Genomic DNA, 21,283 nt, shown 5'->3' with positions numbered 1-21,283 from the left:
AAATTACACCTGTTTCTAGTAGATAAGGCAGGAAACAAATTACTCTGGGATGCCTTTCTCTGACATTTCATTTGTCTTCCAGATTGTGCAAGGGTAGTTACCTTCACGCCAAAATTAATTATGGACAACTCTGGAATTGCTTAATCTGTCAGAAGCAACAGGAGAAGAAAACATCCATATTCAGTGTCAGAGGATGGGGTGAATAAGGAATAGACAGGAGATTTTCAGGCATAAATAGGAGTTTTCTCACTCCTATGTTCAGCTGATTTTCAGAGTTCCCGTGGAAGTTGATAAAATTTCTGCTTTCATCAAAATTGCTTGGCTGTGTCTTAATTTAGCAGGGTCACACTATAGCAGATGGTTGAAGAGTTAAACTGTTTTCCTTTTTTTCTGTAGTAAATTTATTCACAATGTGTACAACACAACAAAACTGTACCCTCCTTGGGTTACTCTGTTTCAAGGAAATGCCATTTAAAAGAATAGATCTTGAATTGGCTGGATATCGTCTTATAATCCAAAGAGTGCAACTGGTAACTACATAAATTACTGTTATATTCTCAGCACAGTTTCAAATGAATGACTTTATTCCTCTTAAAACCATTCCTGTATGTCTTTTTTGCCCGTAACGGTGTGTGAGGGACTGCTCGCTGTTTCCTTCCGCTGCTTTGCCAAATACTCCCTTCAGTTTAAGTACAGGCAGTAGCTTTAAACTATATTTATTTGTTTGGAATGAGTTGAAATCTGTACGTGGGCTTGTGGTTTTCCTTGTGCTTTCCCCTGCAAGTGCCAAACGATGTGCCCTTCATCTGGTGGCAGGGTTACAGCGGAAAAGGAAAGGATTAGGAACACATTTACAGGAAGAAGTAAAAGCCTTTCACTGACTGTTGATTTAACAAGGTAATATCTCTGCAGTCAGAAATTATATTGTTAGCCTGGGGTTTTTCCGGAATAGGCTGCTTGTTGTTTAGAATAGTTTTCTTTATGTTATAGCAAGCGAGTGGCGTTTATACGGATCTTACTGTGTCTTTTTCCTCTCAGTGTAAATTGAAGTGGGGTTTGGCTCAGTGTTTGCAATATTCCAGATCCGTTCGGTTTTCTCCATCTCTTTGCAGAAACATAGATTCTGTGGCATGCAGCAGCTATCCAGTGAGCGTGAGGTGGAGGGTATTTCTATTCCATAGACTACTTTTATTTATTCTAACTGTGATTGCATGCCTAAACTAGAGGAGTGCAGCCATTCCTGGCAGCATCTAAAACCCCGTCTGTATTGAGTATCTTCTAGTGGTGCTGTGCTTGCTGAATCCTCTGAGCTGCCACCGGGCTTCTGCAAGTGAAGGGGCCCCAAGGGCAGCAGAGCTGGGCAGCAGCAAGTGACATTTCTGTCCAAGTGACATTTGGGGCCCTGCAGTGGAGACCCCAAACCTCCCCTTCATTGGTAGTGCAGGGAAGGCTGGGTCACCCCCTTGCAGCTTGCTAAGCATCAGATCAAAGAAGTATGAGACCCTCTGTGTGACTGTCTCACCACTTTAATTTATTTCAAATACCACGTAAAGCAGAATTGCCAACACCACATGGTAAAATGATTCATCCTCTCTCTATTGTTACTTGCTCAATCAATGAAATTGTATTAAATAGGAATACTGTTTTAATTTGTTATCTGACTGCTGAGTGTTCTTGGGTCATTTCTGTCACATTTTTCTTTGTAATCTTAGGAGCTAAAATATTTTTTAATAAAAGCTGGAAATCTGACATCATCATTGTATCCCAGGAGCTAAGACTTGAGAAGAATGCAAAATAATTTGCATGGCTAGGAACTTTTTATTTGTTGCTGTAGGCATTTCTATAGGAAGTTGAGAATAAAGCTGGGGGGAAAGGTTTCACTGTGAACCATGCGTGACATTTCAAGTACTATTTGCTTGTCTCAGTAATAGCAATTTTATCTGTAAAAATCTTGCCGATAGTTTGTCACATTACAGTGATGTGCCTAAAATGAGAGTTGTTAATAGACAGTGGTATCTTGGCAGCTTGTCGTGTCTTGTGCTTTTGCTTCTCTGCTCCAACTTGGGTTTATGAAATTGCTTTAAAGGCATCTTATATGTTTAAAGCACTGACTGGACCTTTATGGGGGATGTGCCAAACATATTCTGGGTATTATGAGTAATAACAGCATTGATACAGTCAAGAATCCCCAAACCCTTCTGAATTTTTCAGTTACCACTTCTTCACGAGTGTGCCTGTGTTAGGAGATTGAAAAAATTACCGTGTTAAAATTCATGTGTTTAGTCTCCCACTCTCAAAAATAACTCATTACATATTGTCGTCTTATGATCGTATGTATGATGCCGTATTTATTATGCATTCGTCAGCTGACAACTGCAACCAGTAATTTTAATAATGTTTCTAAATGCTATGCTTAGCAGGAATTATTTGATAATCCAAGCTGTAATAATTGGAAATACTTGCTTGGAGATGTGTAATCAGATTATGTTCATCTATTTCAGGCTTTTTAAACCTTTTTATGTAAGTGACTTCTATGGTTTCAGGTGTATCATTTTTGTGTTTTCAGTTATATAGGGAATATGTATAAAAAATCAGTAGTTTTCTACTGAAGGAGACTACTAGAAGAATATCTTTGGTACATTATTGGTCCACCTGTATTTGGAGGGTGGGCAAAATACTGGTTTGGCTGCTCAAAATAATTTTGTACCATAGTAGTTCACAAACGTATTTTCCTGTAGAAACAGGTGGCTCTGAATTGAGCACTTCCTAGGAGTAGTGCAAGAGAGAATTACAGCTGGTTTTGGCCTTAGAAGATTTTTGAAGCACACTGCAAGTGATGTTTTCCGTAAGTGTCAGCATTTAATAGGATTTTGTAATATGAGTGTATTTGTCACGTTGTAGACTGATGAAAATGAAGACGGTACATAGAAAGGCTTTGATTAGTTTAAACTTCACCCTTTGTGTGGTACCATAACTTTCTGGGCTTGAACACAGGGGCACAGCTTTGCTCTGTAATTAACCCAAACAGACAGAGTTCAGTGTACGTGAGGTGATCCTGTAATTTTTTATCTTAAAAGCTTATATTAAATTTTTGACCTTGTTGGATAGTGGATTTTTTTTGTGGCTCTGAAAATGCTCCTGTAATCGTCTTATTTCCAAAAGATACTAAGGAGCCATAAACTACCATCAGTGGGCTTCGTTCTTCGCGTCTTGGAAAATACAGGTCTTTAGTGTGCTCAAATCCAAATACTTGAGGAAGAATAATCTTGGCAAGTGGGAAAAACAGGTGTTGCTTTTGTTTACTTAAACTTTTTAGTTGGTAACAAAAGGCCTACTTTTTTCATTCCCTTTCAATCTTATGTTTTTGACAGCTGTGACCCTGCAAAGCTAAAGGCGCATTTTACAAAGAAAGCTGGAGAAACAGGTGAGAATGTTTACCCAGCAGGACAGCCTAATGTGTGTTTTTTCCCTCTATAAAATGGGGAACTAACAGCAGCTGAGAGCTGTGGCAGGGCTTTCTCCCAGGCTTTGGTGAATGACGCTGCCTGGTGGAAGGAGCAGCCCATTGTAGCTGTGTCTCCTGGGGTTCATGCTTCATCTGGCAGGAGACAAGCTGAACTGTAGTTGGAAGTGTCCAAGGATAGAGAAAGCAGGTTGTGTTCCAAACATCTTGTTTGCTTGCTGTCATCAGGAGTTGCACCGAAATCTTCTTGTGTTTCTGCAATCAGCCTTAAATTGGAAAATAACAGCTGCAGATTAAGCAGTTGTCAGGATTCTTCCAGTCACAGCAGTTTGTGCTGCGTGCACACATGCGCACACTCTCGCACACGTGTGCATGGTTTACTGTTATGCCTATTGGTTCATGTATATTCTATATATTTTTCTGACTTTTGAACAATAATGATGCAGTTGTTAAAATTTGCTTTAAATTTATATGTCTCTGTAAGAGGGCTGCGCTTTTATAGGAAGGAGTTATTTTCCTCTTACAGTTAATCTGATTTGGGGTTTATTCTTAATTTGACAGCATGTGGAAACCTGTATATTAACAGTCATTATCTCACGCATTATTGTTCTGGAAATATGAACAGATAGAAACAATGTGCCTTTGAATGCCTTTAACTGTGCTTTTTTTCTATTAATTCACCAATGCAGATGTATCTTTCTATTGTAAAAACATACGTCAGTTATTGAAAGCTGCTTTAATTGTAGGAGACAGTCTACTTCATTAAGTAGAGACCATTTGGTCTCATTTCATATAATCTCCTGGCTACTTAATGAGCTTTTAACTGGGTTGCTGGAGTCCTGCGGTTTATTTTATTTTATTGATAGCACACCTGTAAAAAGGCTGGGTCCATTCAACGAGAAGATTTTGATGTGGTCATTTAATTTCAGGAAACAGAATAGCCAGTGCCTACTGTGGGTGCTACAGAAATGCTGGAAGTCAACTTGTATTGGATGGTGGCTTGTCAAAAGGTTGTAATTTGTCTTAGGGAGAGGACTTGCTGCAGAAAAATGTTTTGGTAGCTAGTCGATGAGGTGGATTAGCGAAAATACAGTGTTTAAAATGTATAAATCAACCCAGCCTATTTTTGTTGAGGTGGCTTTATTGTTCCATCAACAGAGCTGAATAAACAGTAATTTTCAGATGGAGGGCAAAAGGGTAGGGGAGGGCTTGGGACAATAATCCCTTTAGTGGAAAAGGCTGCAGCTGGAGATGCGTGAGTTTATTGGGTGAATTTCCAGAACTGATAAGCGAGCGGCATATTTGAAGGCAGAGCATTTGGTATGTCTCTTGAGACTTAGGGCTGAGGTCTGAGCAGGTAGAAGAGGATAAACTGTTCAGGTACCGAAAGGTACGGCATGTCTTGTCCTCAGAAGCACACAATGTTGCTGACTTGCTAGTCTTCCACAGGAAGATTTTATAACAGAGGAGAAAATAGGCTTCCAAACCAGGTACTTAACTGTTTAATAAAACTCCTATGTATGTGACCTAATTTTCAGTGCTCATCACTTTGAAATCAAGATTTTTATATGTCTAAATATGGATCTGGGATTCTAATGTTCACCATCCTTTAAAAAAAAACAACAAGTGAAATCTTGGCTGTGGGTAATTTGATTAATCCAGTCTTTCCAATTGCTGATAGGTATACTAAATATATACCTAGAGAGGGTAATTTTGTTGATGATTTAAGAAATGCATCCTGGCAACATGCTACAGAGGAAGCTGTAAAGCTAATGTTGTCTTCATATAAATGTATCATTAAACCGCATATCCTAATAGAGTGGCCAAGGTGAACAGAAGACAAGATAATGCAGAGTGAGTATCCTTATTTCCCATTTCTCAGCTCTGTAAATTTTCACCTCTCTGTCTGGATAACAGAGCTATACAAAATCTTCTCATAATGATTTTTTTTCCCCTCAAAAAAAATTCTTTAATAAACTGTTCTTTTGTTCCTCCAAAAGAGAGGTGGTGTATTAGTCATGAAGTGTATGAATAATATTGTCAAATAAAATATAGAACCTAATTACCAAGGTGGAAAAAGATTTCACCCATTTTTATAACAATTTGGGCCTTTTGTCAGCCTCGAGAACAAACTTGTGGACACAGACTACCAAGTCATCTCAGGCGACATCACTTTTAACTAAAACTTTAAAACCTCAGTAGAAGGCAGCAAAACACTTCCAGCAGCTAGACTATTCCTCTCCCCACTCACCGTCTAGGTACTGTGAGTAAATTATTTTTATAAGCCCACACTTCTGGAGTATTTCCTCCAAGTGCTTTCTTTCATGATATGCAGGACTAAGGGCTGGGGGAGGCGTATGTGTCCAGCTCCCCTATCAGGTTGAATTACTCCTTTCACTCTCCACTCGAGATGTATTTGCTACATCAGTCATTTATTCTGTCCTGAGGCTCAAATACCTGATCTTTGTTTGCTGATCCTGTCAGCTTGGTATGTAGAGTAACACGTTGTGGTAGAATAGAGGGCTGGAGTGGGCAAGGGACATTCCAGGGGTGAAATGTGGTAAAGGAAGAGAACAGATGTGAGACCATCAAAGACTGAGGTTACCAAACGACAGTTTGTATGGGAAGAGGAGGATGGTGAGGAGGACAGGTGGTAGAACAACTCCCAAGAAAGAATGGTAAAAAAAAAAAGTATATGACATGAGGTGACACCCCATCACACCCCCAACCCAAAACCAAAGCAAATCACAAAACCTCAGAGAGAAGAGGAAGTATAGGCAGGATTTGACAGCTTTGACAGTATAGACTTCACTGAGAAAGATAAAGAAGCAGTTTCCTTTTTAATATAACCATTTTTGAGGACTTTATCTTAATTCACAGTGACTGGCACATACTCGGGTGACTGTAGCCTTTTAGCACTTGCTCTGTGTATACTAAGGCTCAGCATTCATACAGTGTTACTGCTGTTAGCTAAGAAATTTGTTGTTTGGAATACTGTACAGAAAAGATGCTCCTACATGCAATTCAAAATATAAGCTTAAGTCTTTTTGCTTTCCTAAATCCTGTAGGCACTTTGGAAGATACTGCTTACATAAATATCACAGCTAATATTGTATTTTGTTGACAAAACTATTAACGTCACTGAAAATATACTTAACATCTTCCTTTGTGTTCTGTGTTACAATGATTTCAGATAAAGTGAATTTCTAAGCTTAACTACACGTGATACTTATTTTAATTGGTGATCAGACTGAATAAAATTACAATTTGTTTCACTCAATATTGCTTGCATTTCCAAATCATTGTTTTCTTCAATAGCAAGGCAGACAGTAAAGTAGTTTTCTTACTCCTTTTTGCCTTCTAACATGCCCCAAATTGCTCAGGTCTCATAGCAACTGTTGCTTTTTCTTGAAGTGTAGTTTTAATTAAAAGTAACTTGATTAAGTGTCTAACCGAAATTCAGAAGCCAGTAAATGCTATCCTAGTTGTCTTTGTCTTTGTCCTGGAAGGAATTGAAGGAGTTGATCTAAATTTAGGTCTGTATATTTTGGTTTAAATGGAGCTTATTTGGGTATAGTTTTAATTGGAGTTGGGGGAGAGCTTGCAGTTTGCACTGGGGTGACGTGTTACTGCTTTGTGGCAGTGGATTTATGGAAACTGCTTGTGGGCACGCTTTCAGCCGGCAGACAATGCAGAGAAGTAAAAGCCTCCAATGATTTTGCATTAAACAGAACAACTGCTTAAAAATAATGGCTGCATATGGATTTGCACTTGTATAATTTAAGGAAGTTTATTAAAACAGATGCGTGCAAAATCCGTAACTTGCTATTACGGTGTGTTGCTCTGAGGAATAAATGCAGAGGAATTGTTGAGTCTTTCACTGTCATGTTTTTCTTTTTTTGGCAGAATTCTGTTTGCAGTGAAAGTGTCAGTGAATATGCAGCAATATGGGCCATTAATCTGAACCATTTTGGGGGTGTGTGGAGGAAGAAGTTAAAGAATGGGCATGATACACATTAGACTGCAGTGAAACTGTTACTGTGTTCACACATTTACTAAGTAAAGTAGATTCGTTTTCTGAATATTTCCAGTAAAACTCAGTTAAATTTATCTTTAGTTTCCCAAAAACACAGACTTTACAGATAACCTGTGTTTTTGTGGCCATTGCTTCATGTATAGTTACAATTGTAAATTTTTACTTTTTTGTCTGTTATACGTGTGTGACTGTACCTACACTGCTAAAGCTGTGGGTTTACTTTTACTTTCTCCCCTGATGAAAAAATCTGAAGCTGCTTTATGTGGTTCAGCTTCGTTAATATATTTAGACTTCAAATCCCTTATTAGTTTTTCCATTTCAATATTTATCCTTTTTATGTGTCAGTGAGTGTCATATGTATTACTGTCACAGATTTTTAAGAAACTTGAGATGAAAAGTTGTGTCTGCATAATGCATGTAGGTAGTTTGTTACCAAGAATACAAATATTCATGTCATGTTAATAACAAATAAACCATCTGCCTCCCAGAATTCCTCCAGTTCATAGATAGTTTAATAGATGACTTTGTCTTTGTAGTAGATATATTGGCAAGATGACCGTGCCAATATTTTTGTTTTCTGCAGTGTAGGTAACATGACCGTGCTCCATACATACATACCCAGAGATAACCTGCTCCACTGTTGAGTTTCTGAATCCTGTTTTGTGTCCTCCTGTCTGTCTGTAGCTTCCTTAACACCACATTACGAGCAAGCTCAGACTCAGAATCATAATATCTTTGCAGGAAGAGAGACAAGAAAATGTACCAAAATTTACCATTGATATGTAATGATTCTGCTTTTTATTCTTTTTGGAAAGATTTAATTGATACTGCAGCTTTGGAATAGAGCACTTTCCTCTTCACTGCCTAGCAACAGCCACCCCCCTCTGGCCTTCAGGTTGAAACATCGCTGTACTACAATAGCCCATTTGTACTTGCTGTAAGCAATTCAGGTGATTGCACATTAAAGTGTGTTGAATACTAGGGGGCATTTTTCAGCCTTGATTCCAATTCCTGAACATCTGCATATTGCTGTTGGTTTGGTCTTTTATTTGTGCTTTATTCGCTTAAAAATGGGCTTTGAAATTTTAGCTAGATCGTAAGAGAGGCTGAAAATGAATTAGACCGTTTAAGTATTGCACCCTGAAATCACCAGCCGCTATTCCTGGGACACTTTGTGTGGTTTATTTATTGTCAGATAAAGGAGGGCCAGAAGTCCAAAGGAAGTCTAGAACAGGCAAGAAAATATGGGCAAATAGATTGCTTTCAGGGGAGCAAGTTACACTTTTGGTCTTGCAAGGTGAAAGGAGGGAATGTTGTATACCAAGAAGGAGAAGGAGCAGGTAAGGTCACTTTTCTGTGGCTTTTCTAGAAGACTCTGCACTGTGACACCTACATTTTGCCCTGCACACCTAGGTGTTCTAACGTGCCCCTTGTGTTCTAGCGTGCCCCTTGGGGATGCACTTTACTGTGTGAGATACGTGGACTTTATAGAGCAGCTGGTTTGGATTTTGTGGACTGCTGAGAGGAGGTGGAGTGGGTAGATCAGCCTTAGAAGTAACAGAAAGGAGGACTTTTTTGTATGGACCTGAAGTGGACTGTACAGGAGGTTGCAACAGAGGGAGAGCAACTGCAAATTTGCTGGACTAGGAGCAAGTGTAGAGGATTCTCATTGTAAACAGTGATGACTTTGGAAGCCAAATCTCAAAGTAGCTCCAGACTGGAGACTGGTAGAGGCTGAGCAAGCAAATACATTGAATTTTGCCTACTTTAAAAAGTTTATCATTCTAGTTTAAGTCCTTGTAAAATTTACCTTTTGAGTCAGAGCCTACTTGATGTTTTGGGAGGGCTCACTTCAATAACAATACACGGCTCTGGCTGGGCCAGGTTGCTGTCAGCACACCCTGGTGTATGACAAAGTCTGGTGTGAGGCTGACTGCACAACAACTCTGTAAGTCTTGCACTTATGCTTAGTTATTTATGTGGGAGTTGTTCAGGGTTTGTTGTGGGGTTGTTTTGTTGTTTGTTTGGTTTTTTGGGGGGGGCTGGCGGGCAGGGGAATCCATTCTTAACAGTGGATTCTCAGCACTTTGAAAATCTGACCTGTTTTATACAGTTCATAAAGTTGTGTTCAGGACCGTTCCTTCTTGCAGCAAATGAGCGATGAAATGAAGAAGCCTCTTTGAGGTCAACAGAGCTAAAGGACTCTGAGAACTTACTGGAGAGGCATGGAGGTGAAATCAGAATAAAGGACAGCAGAGGAATAATAATTGACTTTTATGGAGGCAAACGATAATTGGATACTCATCATTCATTTTCAGTGCAAGTGACATATTTACAGTGTCCTTTTGTTGGAACTCAGTTTTGGGAGGAGTGGGGACATGCTAGAAGAGGGCCAGAAGAGATCAGGGAGGGCAATCAGATTTCAGGAGCAGGAGCTCTGAGGAAATGGGTGTAAAGACTGCAGACATTTGGCTTAAGACAAGATCAGGTGAGCGAAGGCCATAGGAGAAGTCCTTAAGTATGTAAAAAAAGCTGTTGGAGAGAGAAGATTATTAGTCTTTTCTCAACATCAGTGGTTTAAGGGAGAAAATAAAGCATGCTCAAATGCAGAAGTACATTGGGTGATTATTTAGGACAGACAAGAAGCTTCTATATGTGGAACAGGGCAGGAAAGCATCTGCTTGGAGTGGCAGTTGGGTGAGCTCAGCCTGCCTTGAACCAAATGATCCCCTGTGGTCTCTTCCCAAGCCTCTCTCTATAAGATTTTATGCTTGCTTCTTTGGAGAGGGCTTTTTGTATATCCACAAGCAATTTGATTTGTGGTGCAGTATAAATAACTTCAGGACACTGTTTTGGTTTATCAGTCTTGATTTCCTCAGTTGTATATTAGAACTGAAGGGTCAGTTCAAAGATGTCAGTATTTTCAGATGGAAACAAATTCAGCTGAAATGCGGTTCAGCAGGTGAGATGGAGATTATCCAAACCAAGCCATGTGATATGACATTCATGATAACATTTTCCTTGCATAAATATGTAGAAATGGTATTGTATCCCTTTTCCCATTTTTTTTTTATCTGCAGTTTTCATTTTAACTAATACACCTGAGTGACCTTTTAAATATTTCTGTAAAATATCCAAGCTGACATATCAGCTAGAAATCTCTCCAGTTCTATTAGAATTGCACAGGTAAGTTAACATATTCTGATAAGAAAATGAGGCTGGTAACAGAAAGGTTACATGGCATCGTCTTGTGGGTGTCTCAGGCTTTCCTGTATATAGGGTTAACTTTTTGAGATTCATGAGATAAAATGAAGATTTTATCTTCTTTTTAATTTTAAAAATTAAACATTTACTTGGAGATTTATCTAATTCCGAATAATCCTAAATCTTCAAATAATAGGTAGCTTTTCTAAGCTTTTTTCTAAGTTGTTTTTTTCTAAGTTTTTCTAGGATTTCAAGTTAGCATGCCCTCTTAATTCCTCATTGTCCTTTGGGAACTGGGATATTATTCAAAAGTTAAATCATACAGTTCAAATAAAGACGCCCGGTGCCGTCAGAATAACACCCGGCATTCAATCTAATTGCTTTTCAGTTCACAGTAACCTAATGATGGCAATTGAAAGGAATAAAATACTGCCAGTTGGGCAGTATTGAGATTGTTTTATTTTTTTTTTGTCCAGCAGATTTTCTCTACAAAAAGCAAGGTTTCAAGGGTTTTTTTGATCAATAGATTTTCTGTATAGAAAAGTGTTAGTGAAACATCCACTGCCATTCACATACATACAGAAATGGTCTCTTGCTGTAAGTAAACGTAATTGTCTCTGACAGTAAAAAGTACCACTTGGACTTGATTATGCAGCTGGTCACATTTTATTGAGACACTGACATATTCCCTGTGGTCTAGGAAGAAAAGGAGATTATATGATTGTGAAGTTTTGCTGGGTCAGTGCTCTCCCTGTGAATGCAGGGTTATATGCAAACACTTTCAAGGTGGGAGGATTGTCTTTTTCCTGTCCTCCTGCAGCTGTAGCGTGCATCGCCCTCAGCTTCGTAACCTGGTGGAAAATGCAGAGCACGGTTGTTTGGAGCTTGGGACCAGGTTCTGTTCTTGCATTAGGAGAAAATAGTAATAAATCCCTTTGTTAAATAAGTAGACCTGTAAACTTTGAAGAAAATTATATTCCCTTTGCTGTATTTAAACCAGAGGCTAAGATATCCTTGTATGTCCAAAATAAAGCTTTAGGTTAAGTCATAGAGAGCACTATTACATCTTCAGACATAGTACAAGTTTAATTAAAATACTTTAGATGGAGTTGTGCAAAGATATAGATTGTGATGTTACACACACACACGCAACCCTGTATACCAGAGAGGAAAACCTGTCTCTTGTGACTGAAGCTTAGCAACTGTGGAAGTTAATAAGAAAAGAGCAGTGGTGGTGATCTTACTGATTTTTGAAAGGAAGTGACATCATTTTGAGAGATCCTCTTGCAAATGAGAGATTGTTTAATGGGGGGGGGGGGGGGGGGGGGGGAGGATTTATTGTGTAGATCTCTCCATTCTGTGTAAGGATGTCATGTGGGACAGCATCAAATGCTTTGCACAAGTCCAGGTAGGTTGATGTCAGTTCCTCTTCCTCTATCCACCAACACTGTAACGCCGTCATAGAAGGCAACCAAATTTGTCAGGCAATCTGATTTCTGTTCTTAGCTCTGTCATGGCATACCTGTCTGCCCTTCAGTGGTTTGCTTATACTAAAAATTTTCAAAAACTTCCATGTTTTTTTGGTTTTCGTTTCTTGGGTGCCTGGTTTAATATCGAAGTCAATTAACTGCCTTTCAGATTTTGCCTACATGATTGTAAGTGTTCGAAAAGTAGGAATTTAACTAGTTATTGCATGAGAGCAGAACTTCAGCTGATTACGTGTGCTCATAGACTATTGCAAATTAACACATTTAAACAATGTTCAGTTTGGCCATTTTACTGTACTTATGCACTCTGTTGATAAGCCAATTCATTCATAAAGTACTGCAGTAATGTTGATCTTTTGCCATCCATTTTCCATACTGCAAATAGGAATTGTATAAGTTATTTATTTTTGAAAGTCTGGTGTATTCAGAACAGTTTCTATAAAATTTACAACCCAGATAACATATTTTGCAGATGTTCAGTCTTTTTGGCTGACTTGCAAAGGGTCTGAATTAACTGAACTCTTCAGTTCTTTGCCCAGCAATTTCTGGAATCAACCCCTAGTACACATATGCAACATTTTTTGGACTTTAGCTGAGGGATTTATATGACTGGCACTTGCAGATGCTGCTGATTCGTGAAATACTGAGAGTATTCACTGTGTTGCTCTAGAAGACCATACATGGAAGAATGAAACAAGGACCTTCCCTTACGCTGGAATGCAGTTTATAGCTACAATTGATTCTGAAGTTGTGACTTACAATACCAGGGATTACTGGAAATTAAAGTAAAAGGATTCAGAACAGATATAAACTCAGATAATTTTTATGTGGTGAACATGTGCTGAACTTTTCTTTTTGTATGTAATGTATTTGCAGATGGCTTACTTGTTGACAGATACCTTTCAAAATGTGGATGCCTTCGGTTCACTAAGGTGATTTCTACAAGTGTCTGTTGATGATTTGTTTGTGGATCTGGCCACGTACTCTGTGTTGTGATAGAGTTTAACTCATTAGATTACCTCATAAATCCTATGACTGCTTCAGTTGCTGCACTTAGATCATTCAATAAAAGTTTTCAACAATTTTCCTTCTCCATCAATAACAAGATATAATCAGTAGTCTTCCATTAGTAGACCGTTAAAATGTGATGGGCTCTTGAACTTTGAGTGAACATGTTACATTGACACTATTTTAAAATACTATTATGTTGTTTGTGTGTTTGATGCTAAATAGGAAAGGCATATTGGACAAATTGTTGTTTACTAAACAAAAAGATCTGAAAGCCTTTTTCAGTTTAGAATGGCATGTTATTGCTGCAAAGTAAGGTGAATACTCTCTAGGAAGTCACAGGTATTTGGAGCTATAGATTTTATTTATTTATTTTTACAAAAGATCTGCGCTTAAAGTAAGCTAGAAGAGTAGCTGAGGGATTTTTGTGTGTGCTTGCCCTGTTTTTACCCTCTTCTGGGCAATCATTTGATAACCCCTTGTTAGAACTCATACTGGCATTCCGATGGTCTGAAGCATTTGGAAGATTTGGATGCCGGCTAGACATCAGCATAACTGACATCCAGATCTCTTAGAAAGCTGTGGAAAGCTCACCTATAGCCAGTTTATGACTTTGTAGTGTTTAGTGTAGAGGAACAATGAACTGCTTGTTTTCCAATAAACTGGTATCACAGAGTGAGAAAACCAGTCATTTTTCAATGCCTTCCACCATCTGCCTTGAATGCAAGTTTGGATTGTATCCTGATGTTGGCAAGTGAGATTTGAACTATCCTTGTTAGTTTAATTTAAAAATATAAAAGGCATTTGACTGTCTGATGTGGTGGGTAGTAGCAATATGCCTGGTAGTCCTATAGTGAGGAAAAAATAAATGTACAGAATAACTAAGCTTGGAAACCAGCAAGACTGAGATCTGAGATTGTTCTTCAATCCTGTGACAAAATTTCTCAGGAAAATGAGAGGTTTGGCCTGAAGCTGCTGTGCATATAATTATAATATGATATGAGATATGGTCGGGTACCCCTGCGAAAGTCTAATGCCAGTGTGGACCTAGTACAAAAATGTACAAAATTGCCATGAAGTTTTGTTTAAAAGTACTTTCGTGCCTGCTCATGGTATAATTTTCTAAATAGGTAACTCAAATCCCTTTTTATCAAAAGTACTCAAAAGCCATAGTGCACATAATGTTTAAAACAAAAAAAAAAGTTCAAAAGCATTTTTCTGCTGCAGAACTATGCATCCAAATCTAGAGCTGATGTTCTGTTATCTGATGTTATTTATTTTTTGTGGTTTCATGACTCACATTTATTTTGTGTCTGTGGAAAGTAAAAGTTGTCATAAATAATACTCCTTTATGTCAATAACATGATAATCTATGTTGTATGCAGTATGTAGCATACATAGAGATAGGCAGGTGCAGATCTGTAAATGCTCCCTTCGATAGGAAAAGTGATATGTTGTTACCCAAGAACGAACGAGGTTTTAGCTTTCCCATCATTAAGACAGTCCGTGCATTCATCACGATGTTCTGATGAGCCACGTATAAATTTTTCTATCAGGCAGAACTGGCTGACAGCGTAGGGCTGGCAAAAAGCCCTGCTTCCCATGAGGGGTCCATCTCCAATGGAGAGGCTGCTGCTGGTGATGAGACTGGCTGGCCAAAAACCAGTCAAGCGGAAGAAGCATGTCGCAGAGTGGCTGACCATATCTGGTTCCCAAATGTTATGTTTTACCAGAGCTTTCCGTTGCCTTTGTGCCATAGGCCAGTATTATTTTGTTTGTTTATGATTCAGGAAGCGTATCTGAATAGACTTACCTGTTAGTTTTGGTAGTTAGTATGGTCATCGTGTGACAAGAATGAACACGGTACCACGTTTCTTGTGACCCATGACTGTCACAAATTTAATATCGGTGCTAAAAATATGATCAGAATATCCAAAATGTATAGAGAGTGATGGCAGATGTGACAAAGGACGTGTCACAGATCTGCTTTCTGAAGCAGTAGCTGGAGCCCTTGCAATGTAACCTGAAGAGCATGAAGTGGCGCTGGGATCCTATCCTGTACTAACCGCTTTAACACCGTGAGAATGTTTCTCTTATATATTCTAACCTCCTGATAAATATTTATCCTCTTCGGGACTTAGATTTTTTAAATTTGTTTTGGAAACAGCAAATTTGTGGCAGTCAGTTCCGACCACGGGAAATCTAATCGGGCAGGTTGGAAACCAGCCAGTTGAGCACCCTAATTAACAGGACCATGTAATTAAAATTTAAGCAGATGTGGCTTGGGCAGGTGGTATTTCCTGAGTGCATTTAGTTTGCTGTGTGTACACACTGTATGTGATGGATACAAATAAACAATCTTATCTGCAACTGCGAAAAATACTCGTGCATATGCTAAGCAGTTGGTCTGTGCAAGTGCTGTGCACTCGCCCGGCACTGCTGAAACTGCCGCGTCTCAGCTTTTAATGGACTGAAACAAGTTCTGAAATCCTGAACATATGTGAACATTTTTAAAACTCAGCCTGGACAAAGTTTGTGGGTAGGAAAAAAAGACATATGCATGAAAATCTATAAATATAATAACCCCATATGATGCATTTCTTGCATTCTTTTTTTAATATCTGATACCAGCTACTGTTGGAAACAGCGTATTAGTCAAGATAACACTTTAATCTGTTGTATCATTACAAAAAATGTTGTCTGGTGAATGCACTGCGACTCCCAAAACTTGAAAACAACCACTCAGATGAAAAATCAGCCCATAAAAATTCCAAAATTATACCTGTTCTTAGCTCTTACCTAAAATGCCAGTAATTGCTTTATCAACAATTTCAGTGAACTGGAAGAAAATAAAGAGTAAAAATATAAGTCAAAATGTGGGAATAAGGAAATTAGGTAAACTTCAAACTCCGCAAAACTAGATTTTTTTATTTTTTTTTTAGGTCATGAAGTGTAGGCCATTTCTCACTCTTATTGCGGTATGGACATTCAATGTTTAAACAAACAAACAAACAAACCACGCTTGAAGTTCTTCATATTTGAGGGAAAATTTTTGTCCCTGAACATTTTTGAGTTTAAGTGTGTAGAATTCTCCCTCAATTTTAGGTTTGGTTGGGGGGTGGGGATGGTGGTTTGTAGCAGTTAATAGGATTTTCTGTTAAGGAATTCAGTCATACAGTTAAATTATCCCATCTTTTGATTGCTAGTGTGACCTATTGTAATTTTTCAGTATCCTTTGAGCAGTGTTGCACAGTGTCCCAGTGTATAACCATCAATGAGCAGCGGGCTTGTTTGCAATACCTTGTTCTCTTCCTTAGCAAGCTGAGGCGAAGAAAAGTGCTGTTACAGCAGATGACTTTCCATGAAGCTGCCGCAGCTCCATGTGGTTACCAATCTGAAAATGAAATTTCTGTGTTTTCTATGTGTATTTATTTATCTTTTATAATTACCTGTTAAAGATTGGTCTTTTGAAGCTGCAGAGGCTGCAGAAAGTCTGACTTTACTATAGATATATCTTTGCCTTATTTTGAATTATTTGCCTAGCTTTAGATCTTTGGGCCTTCTTCAGTCATTGTCTGCTGCTCTTAACTGGCCAGGACATTCAGCTGATCAGGCAGTAAAATACGACTTGGACTTCTTGTTTACCCAGGAAATCCAAAAATGTTTCTTCATAAACATTTTCTTGATCTTGCCATCACCTCAAAATGGGAAAACATTACCTTATTCAAGTGAAGTAAGATATACTCTCTTAAGTGCAATTGTTTGGTTTTTTTTTTTCAGCTCAGCAACTGAGCATATTTGAGATGGAGCACAATACTCATGAAACAAGTTGATGTCCTGTTCTGGTGTACCTTAGTTCAGTATCTGATCTATGTTAGAGAGTAAAGGCTGGTAACTTGTGGAAATCTTTTTGAGGGCCTCCAGTAAAGGCACAGTATTAGTCAGATTGTTATTGTTATATTTGTCAACGTTGATTCTAACTTGAGACCAAATCTTAAGTCTGTGGTGGCTTCACTTCAATAAGTTATGCAGGTTTACAGCAACTGAGATGTGCCCGCTAGCTTTGTGGTGATTTCCATTGACTGAGCCTGACCAAGTAGCTGAAGAAAGTATCTTTTTTAATGTAAGGGAATCAAAAGTTTGGCTGACATTATTAAAGGCAGCATTGTAAATTGAGATTGGCAATCACATTGCTATTGATTCTTGCTGAGCATGCAGCCATTTGCAAAAGTGAGAAACATAATCATCCTGAGGGCCTGTTTTCTTTCCACTGCTTCAATCTTACCGCTATGAATCTCAGTGCTCTGGAAGTTTTAGGAAGCAAGTTAATTGATAATTTGTAGAGAAGGTCTGTGAAGTGCATATGAAGTGTTGGGATTTTTCCAGGATGAACTACCAAACTTTACACTTTTCTGATTTTGGTCAGGTTTATACTTGTTATTCAACTAGTATATAGTAAATTAATGAGTAAAATTATTTTAGACTTTTAAGTCCATGCAGTCAGCAGAATTATATCAAAGACATGTGCAAGTCAGTGATTGTAAGAAATCTGAAAAAAATAAAATAAAATCTTGCTGGTGGTGTTCATAAGATTTATCAAAGTATTCTAAAATGTACTCATTTATTGTAATATAATGTGTGCTCATAATTTTCAATTTGATTTTAACATGCTATAAAGACATTATGGAGTAAATAGTGAGTGTGCTCATTTCTTTAATCAGATATGTAGTCACAAAAGTTTCAAAGACAAGTTATTTAATTATGAAGTAGAAAGAAACTTTACTTCTATTACGAAGGGAGCAATTTGCTTATTGTATCTTCTTTTAATGCTTAATTCCTTTTATTGAAACTGAATACTGCTTGCTGCAGCGTACCGTAACCTTATAGTCCCGAGATAAGTTTCTTCAATTATTTATTCCATTAATGTTTCTGTCACCTGGGGGAAGTGCAGATATTCTGTTAATAACTGTGTTAATCAAACAACTTTCTGTATTTCTGCACTGCTCAAGTTCATGCCATTACGTTAGCAGGCAGAGGAGATGAAATTGGAGCCTTGTAATATACTACAGATTGGATTAACTCATCTGTTTTGTGTAGACTGCTTGAAGACTTATTTTAGATAATTTAAAAAGATTAAATCTGCAAGACAGTTATTCCTCCTGACAGGATTTCTGAAGTCTTCAATATTAAGTCCAGTGTTCGTGTAAAGATTTTGAACTTGGTATGTGAATAACTTTACTGTTGCAATGCGGCCTGGGATACAATCTGTTTCTTTAAACAGAGAATTTTTGTACATTTTTTAAATCCTTTGCATGTTGAAATAATTATTTCACCCATGTAATGTGATAATGGGCACTAGACATTTGAATGTGATATACCATTTTTGAGCCATTTCTAGGCTATAATAGGTGTTAAATTCCCTTTTTGCCTTTTAAGGTTTTGGTGTTACTTAGGCGGTAAATGTTCTTTTTTTAAAGGTCTGTTGAACCACAAGATAGTTTTGTTGGGGCAGAGAAGGGAGTCTTGGTGCTTACTTTCTGTCACAAGCTTTCTTTGGTGGAAATCTCCGTGGGGTTAGTGCAGACGCTGATGGAAGCAGTGCCGATACCTTCAGCCGGGAGCATCCTGCCTGCAGCGTCACAACTGAGTTCTGAATAGCACGAGGGTACCTGTAAATCACTTGGTGGGATTTTCCAATACCTGTTGCTTTCAATAATGGTTTTAAAAAGACTGTGCATTATTCAACCATTGCTTTTGATGTGTGCAAGACAGCCAGGGTTTTTTCTAAGATTCTGTTGAGGACCCTAAAGCATCTAAATATAATTGGCCTTTTAGTGAAGAGAAGGTTGTGAACAAGAGTTTCAGGCAGTGTCAGTATTTCTGTGCTTGGAAATCAATACCTATGTGATTCTTAGCCTTGTTTCCCTACCCTGAGAACATTACAGACCAAAAAAACCCCACCCTAAAACAAAAACAACACCCAAAAAAATGAAAATCCTCACAAAATTCAGCAAATACTCCATAAGCTTTTTGTACTGCATTTGAGTAGTGTTTTTTATTTGAATAATGGTTCCTTTTATTTCTGCCCTGCTTTTCCTATAGAAGAGTTTGCCTCCATAAGGAGGGAAAGCCTTTGGTTGTCCCTGCAGCGTGTCTAAAGTTACCTTTAAAATACTCTCTGCATCTTGTGTCTTTTTGGCATTTGCTGGGGAGCAGGGGGGTTCTTCAGTGCCGTCACCGTTTTCATCCGGTGGCCCATCTGGCAGCAGGTGTTGAACAGCGATACAAACCCAGTGACACAAGCCCAGACTGACCCATCTGAAATCTCAGTTGGCCTGTCTGGCAGATACTGCCAACATAGTTTCCGGGCTCGTGTCGTATGCTTGCCAAGCTCTTGGCTCAGGTCGTCCTTCAGTGCAGGTAGGAAATCCGAGGAAAACTTTCTGACAGCTAGCACAATATTTGGGGGAACAGTTCCATTCTGTTTAGCAAATTGCCTTTACTTGATGAATTTAAACCAAATGTAAAATCACGACTAATTTTCAGCATCACGCCCTCCCTGGAGTCCCTGGAATGTTACTTCAGATTGTGTTCTTCATATTCAATGGTTGATTCGTTTGATGGTATGTCAGAAACTTGATCAGCGCCACAAATGGATTTTGAAACCATTACTGTGATACTTTCTGTAGGATTCTGAGTTTCCAATGGATGTGTTTCCTATATTTTTTTTTTCTTATTTTTATTTCCTAAAAAGTGGTTGCTTTTGTCTCATAATTGGTAAGAAATTATTTGCAAAAAAATAGGGGTGAATGGTTGGGGTTTTTTGTATGTTTGGTGATACATTATGAGTAAAATTATCGACTGATGCATACTAAGGTACAAGTGTCTTGGTGGGAAATAAACTAAAACTGTGTTTGCTTTTGTGTTTTTTTTTTTGTTTTTTTTTTCCCTAGAGATTTATTACAGTTGTCTAGAGAAGATGATGTAGACATTGCAATGAAAATCCTGGTTCAGTGGAGTTCCCAAGGCCTTGAAGATGTCCGGCTGGTAAATTACTCTGTTTTACTTGACCTACCAGGCTCTTCTTCAAACACAGTAACTCTGAAAAACAGCGGTGAATGCTTTTATCCTAGTGGACAACAGTGCAACAGAGACACCAAAATGCTTCATAGCCAAGACCTCCTGTACTCATATGCAGCTTACTCTGCCAAAGGAACTCTTGAGGTAATATGACCATTTGTCTCTGTCATTTGTATTGAAATAGAGTCAGAAAACATCAGCTTTTGTTGTGTCCTTTGCCAGCCAAGTTCATGGTGAAATGCCTAGCCTTAAAATAAATATGTTTAGGTAAAATATGTGGCCAGTCTCGACTGAAACTGAAAAATTAGTCAGAGCTGAACCACTTCATATGATATATTTTTATTTTTTATTATTTTTTTAAAGCATCTCAGTGTATGAATTGACATCTTTTGCTTGAGTGTAAAAATCTGAAAGCTGTGTCTAGAGCTACATTTTATCCTTTTTGATGTATAAATGCCACTGGTTTGAGGGATGCCTGTAGGAAGGGTAAGATGAGGGTTTTTACAGTGAGACCAGCGGGAGTGCTGGACTAATACCTGGAGCTCCTGAATTATGGTCGTGGATCTCACATACTTTCTTCTGTGGCAACTCAGTTGACACATCTGCTCCATTTCCTCTTGAAAACCCTGATTTGTAGTTTTATCTTACTGTAGCTTTTGTTAGGAAGTTTTGTCAGTGAAAAGATCCTACCTATTGGGATTTGTTAATTGCCAAGTGAAATAAGATCTTGGATTATCTTGTTTTATTCTCTTTACTGGCTTCACTGGCTGCCTTCTTGTGTTTACTTTCCATATATATTGGGTGTGCACAAAGGGGTCATCATTTCTGTTTATTTTCCTAGCTGAGATAGTATAAATCTAAATAAACATTTCTCAAATAGAAAAATTGTGATTTCACTGCTAACTGCATTACTGTTGTCTTCCTCCATTTTAAAATATTATATATTATTCCAATCATGCAGGGGTTTTTCCATCTTGGTTTCTTTATTGTTTAAAAGATTAGTTT

General features: G+C 38.2%; 1 protein-coding gene across 1 annotated transcript in view; it reads left to right on the top strand.

Annotated features, from left to right (window-relative positions):
- The window catches only part of NAALADL2 (N-acetylated alpha-linked acidic dipeptidase like 2), a 271,223-nt gene that overhangs the window by 28,568 nt on the left and 221,372 nt on the right, over nt 1-21,283 (top strand). The window contains exon 3 of the mRNA XM_086468611.1: nt 20,152-20,422. Coding sequence (XP_086324737.1) covers nt 20,152-20,422 — 271 coding nt within the window. The remainder of the gene's footprint in view (nt 1-20,151; nt 20,423-21,283) is intronic.

The sequence above is a fragment of the Leptosomus discolor genome, chromosome 7 (genome assembly GCF_034619465.1).
Source record: "Leptosomus discolor isolate bLepDis1 chromosome 7, bLepDis1.hap2, whole genome shotgun sequence".
NCBI classification, from domain to species: domain Eukaryota; kingdom Metazoa; phylum Chordata; class Aves; order Leptosomiformes; family Leptosomidae; genus Leptosomus; species Leptosomus discolor.
Note: the sequence above shows the minus strand (reverse complement) of the source record. Positions and strands in the feature narration are given on the sequence as shown.